At 41.5% G+C, this 4,468-nt stretch overlaps 1 protein-coding gene across 1 annotated transcript in view; it reads left to right on the top strand.

Moving 5' to 3' along the window:
- Nucleotides 1–4,468, top strand: part of LOC109543056 (ras-like protein family member 10B) — a 15,068-nt gene continuing 10,600 nt past the window's right edge. Inside the window, exons 1-2 of the mRNA XM_048665744.1 lie at nt 1–85; nt 946–1,053. Of these exons, the coding sequence (XP_048521701.1) occupies nt 1–85; nt 946–1,053 (193 nt within the window). The remainder of the gene's footprint in view (nt 86–945; nt 1,054–4,468) is intronic.

Below are 4,468 nucleotides of genomic sequence, written 5' to 3' on the forward strand. Positions count from 1 at the left end.
ATGCAATCGCTTACGCGACAAACTGCCTTCCATTTAATGGAAACGGACTGGCGACTAGTAGAAAAATTAACTTTGGATTCGAAAAGTGCGTTGAAATTGTTGACAGATGTTGTCCGGGTGCGTGATACTGCTATGACGTCACTTGGGAGAAACGATTATTTGATTCATCCAAGACGGCAATGACTTTCCATGCATCATAAACGAGCTGTTTTGTCTGCAAACTCGCCCACCCGCATAATGCACGTAATTAATCAAAAATAATTGACAGACTGTATAACTAGACAGTAAATTTGGAGAGCGAGTTTCCAACCAGGTTTTCTCTAGGAGGGCAAAAACCCGAATTAACTCGTCGCGCTGTTCGGTTGAACGGACAAGTCAAGTCATGTCAGTTGGAATGACAGAATGACGTTGATCCTGTATCGTCCCCAGTTGGCAAAAATCGACATGCAGAAGTTTTCACCAATTAAGACACGAAGTTTTTTAATTTAAGTTTCAGCTTCGTGCCAAAGTTGCCTTTTCATAACTCCTGCAACGCACCCTTCTTAAGGGATTTGTGCCGATCGGAGCCCTGCCCGATTCCGGCCATTTATCAATTATTTTTTGGCGTTTTTTCTTCATAGCATTTGCTGCGTAAAATCCGCAATCGCTCTTGACTCAACTGCAGAAATTTCAACAATTAAATAAATGAAACTGTTGAGATTTCAGACTTTTAGGCTTATTGGTGGAAAATAACCACCTCTAAAAAATCACGCCGGTCTAAAAGCCTGAAAAACTCAACAGTTTCACACTATGACCGCACAAGCCTGATTCCTTTGGCAATTAAATTAAATAAAAATCACCGTTGCCTTTCCCGATAGCTTTCAGTAATGACTCTCTGACAAGTCTGGCCTGTATAAATGTCAAAAGAATTTTCAAAAAATTGAAAAAGTGCTAATAATGTGTAAGTGTGGGCACTGATCGGGGTTCTATTGGGGCCCCATAAACGAGTCAAAGTGGCTGACATACCAGAAGAAACCCAGCCGGTGATCACGCCGAACTCCAAACGACATCTAGGTAAGTAAAAAACGGGCCGCAAGGCGCTGTTTTTCCAATTTTCCGCTCGTTGGAAACTGGCTTTGTTACCCTACTTTCACCTCTCCTTTCGGTTATTATCTGGCGACCCCAATTTTTCAGTTCTTCAACGCAATTTGCCATTCACGCTCGCCACCTTCATCCCGCTTCTATCTGAAGTGGAAAACGGAAAAATGCCCGATAATCTAGCGCCGCCAGCTAATCGCGCTAAACAAAACCGACAAATTCATTATAAAGTTTTAATTAGTAAATGCTGAAATATGCTTAACTTGTTGTGAGCAGCACGTCGGCAACATTCCCTGCGTCTTGTTTTCCACCTAAGCGCTCATTACTTTGCAATTATTTTCGATTAAAACTGCACAACAGTAGCGAAAAATTGCATTTTGCTAAAGCTTCTTAAAACCATCCGTCGGTTCTAGTTAATTCCAAAGCATCTAGCGAATGAAGAATTCCTGAAAGTTTTTCCTCGGAGAACAATGAAATCGGAAGGAAATTTTTCTGAAAACTGCACGCTTGAAAACCGACAGAAATGAGTCCGCGACTATACAGCAGGCAAAACAGCAATTATAGTCGTGGATTCATTCTAAGGGCGCGGCTTTTCAAGCACTTCTATGGGTAAAAAGTTCTACGCGCTAAAAACTTTTTAATTCTCGCAAGTTTTTATACAAGTTATTCAAATAAAAAATAAAAAAAATAAAAAATCCGCTGGTGGAAAAGATCTAATTCCAATAGCGATCTATAATGCTGCAACTATACTGTTCAAGATACTAAAAAAACCGCTCAGAACAATTTTTCAAATTTCTCAAAATAACAGGGTTTAATTTGAGAATTTTTTTAGCATTTAATTATCAGTGTGAAACAAGGTGAAATTTTGATTCCGCGACTACACTGTTGGAGGAAACAAGTATAGTCGAGGAATCTGTCCTAGGAAAACTGTGCAATTTCTAGCAGAATTTTACCGCCAGCCAAACTTCATCGCCAAATCAATGGCCAAAGACCAATTCCCAAACAAACGCGAAATTTGAAAGGAAACAACTATTTTTTGAATATCCAGCGTTAAAATTTTGCTGTCTAAACCTTTCCCAGTTATTCAGATTTTTTACTCCCCGACTATACTCGTTTAAACGTCAGATCAGTATAGTCGCGGTGCGATACTGTGCGAAACTCAAACAACAGGAAAACTTCAATTTCAGTTAAGGTCTTATTCAAAGACCACACACTTGAAAATAGAAGAAATAGCAGAAAGTTTTCAAAGCCCAAACTATTTCGCTCCTTGAGTACAATCCTCGACTATAACTACGTGCCCTGCCATTATGTAGTCCAGGCCCCAAAGTAGCAAAAACTGCCACGAATCTAAAGTCGATTGCACCAGCCGATTTTTTCGAATTTGCCCACAAGCAACCAATCGAACTCGTTAACAGCTTAAAATCAACTTAATGCTGAACTTCCTGGCATCAGTTCCTAGTCCCGATCACATAATCTTAAATATAAGAGGGGCGACAAACACACTGTGCCATTCCCGCTAAGTGAACTGTCAGATACGGGGCACTGGAAAACGGCAATATTTCCACAAACCAGACATTTCGAAGCGAAGATTATCGTGCTTGCCGATTCCGAATCGTCTTTTCCACAGATTTGCGATCTAAATTGCTAAAGTTTTCGATACTCGTGGTTCTTTTGCCTATACGGCTCGTAGCTGAGTCAGCGTCGCGGCCGAATCCTGTCGAAGGGAACTTTGCATGATTTGATTGAGTTTAAAGTTTGCGCTTTGTCAGCATCCGGTAAGAGGCCTGATTGGAGATGAATTTTCGACGAGTGCCGCGTTTACGTCGAAAATTTAATGGAAAATGGGAAAGGAAAAAGGAGCATTAGGAGACTGTCGGATCGCGTGCATCATTTGACTGGTGGATTTGCACTTTGGAAAAATGCAAATTTCATATCCGGATGAGTTCAATTATTTCAGATGGCGCCGCATTGATATCAACATCATCGAAAGTCCTGTATTTTCCTCGTAGTTCGATTATTGATTGCCTATTAACATGGCGAACACTTCACCAGACCTGGACGAGGGCAGTGGAAAAAGTGGCAACTGGTTTATTTTGTTGGCAGCGGCAACCCTGCCAGTGAGATGACAACTGAAAGTGCAAAACAGCTCGACGGATTCAGAATAGGGATATTCGAGTGTTGCCAACCGGCTGTATAAAGCAAGCGCGACGCGCCCTGTTAACTAGTGAACGAGTAAAGCGATTATTGTTGGTTATAATTCGGGTTGTGTTTGCAAACTGAGCCACTTTCTCGAATCTTTCGAACCCGAAAAACGCATTAATCCAAACTAAAGCATTTAATTTGTTTATCCGCCTAATGCTTTAAAGGGAAATGGTTCGGCATGGAATTAGTTATCCCAAAGTGTGTGTTCAATTCGTTAGCGGGGTTTAGTGGGCTTCGGAGCCAATTAAGCAAAATCCGGCGCTTAATTACGAAAACGTGGCATACGGGTGACATGTTAACGGGCAGAATGTGCCCCAAGAGGGCGCTAAAATCCATCGGATTGAGAGTGACAGTTCAAATATAATCAACATTCAGTCAAAGACAGCCAATCCAATTCCCGGGGCCAACCATCATACGGCGATGGTTAAGCAATTTACTTCCGCTCTTGAAGCATGTCATACCCGTGACTCCGTATATCAATTTTCCTGCACCGAAATTCAATATTAAATTTTCCAGCTGTCATAAAGCGTTTACTGAGCACGTTTTTGCCGCTTTGGATGCACTGCGGCATCAGTTGCGATTTGCATACATCGGATATTGAGAACAGGGCGGGTTTTCCATAGATGCAAACAGTACATAAAGGCACGGTGAGTTGTGAGAGTGGCTGCCATCTGACGACTATGCGCCCAAATGCAACAACTAATGTCCATCTCCGATGATTACGGTTACGTTGAGGCGAAACTGGTCGACGAAAATCCCCCCAAAGTGCACAAACGCTAATTAAGTGATGGAGTAATTCGGTCGATCCACTGACTTATTAACTACGCGAACGGTCTATAGAGCGAGCCAATTTCCGCGCCCGACAAGATTTTCAATTCAGATTAAAAAGTTAATTACAATCCCATTCGCTGAGGCAATTCCGAATTTAAGCGACTGAAGCCGAGGGCACTGTTTTCCTATCTCAATCGCGCCATCCCGACGGGAAATTAATCCAAAAAAAATTACTCTTCGGACGAAATCGGTCTGAATGGACCGGGAGTTGGCCATCGTGATGGTTATGAAACACCAAAATCACTTTTTTACAAACTTCTTTTAAGAACACCAATCATACATAAAAAACAGAGAATATCATAAATCACACATTTGTCAACATGCATTTGATAATTGCCATAAAATTCAATGGAATAAT

The sequence above is a fragment of the Dendroctonus ponderosae genome, unplaced genomic scaffold (assembly GCF_020466585.1).
Source record: "Dendroctonus ponderosae isolate FM_Combo_2020 unplaced genomic scaffold, Dpon_F_20191213v2 Dpon_F_20191213_4, whole genome shotgun sequence".
NCBI classification, from domain to species: domain Eukaryota; kingdom Metazoa; phylum Arthropoda; class Insecta; order Coleoptera; family Curculionidae; genus Dendroctonus; species Dendroctonus ponderosae.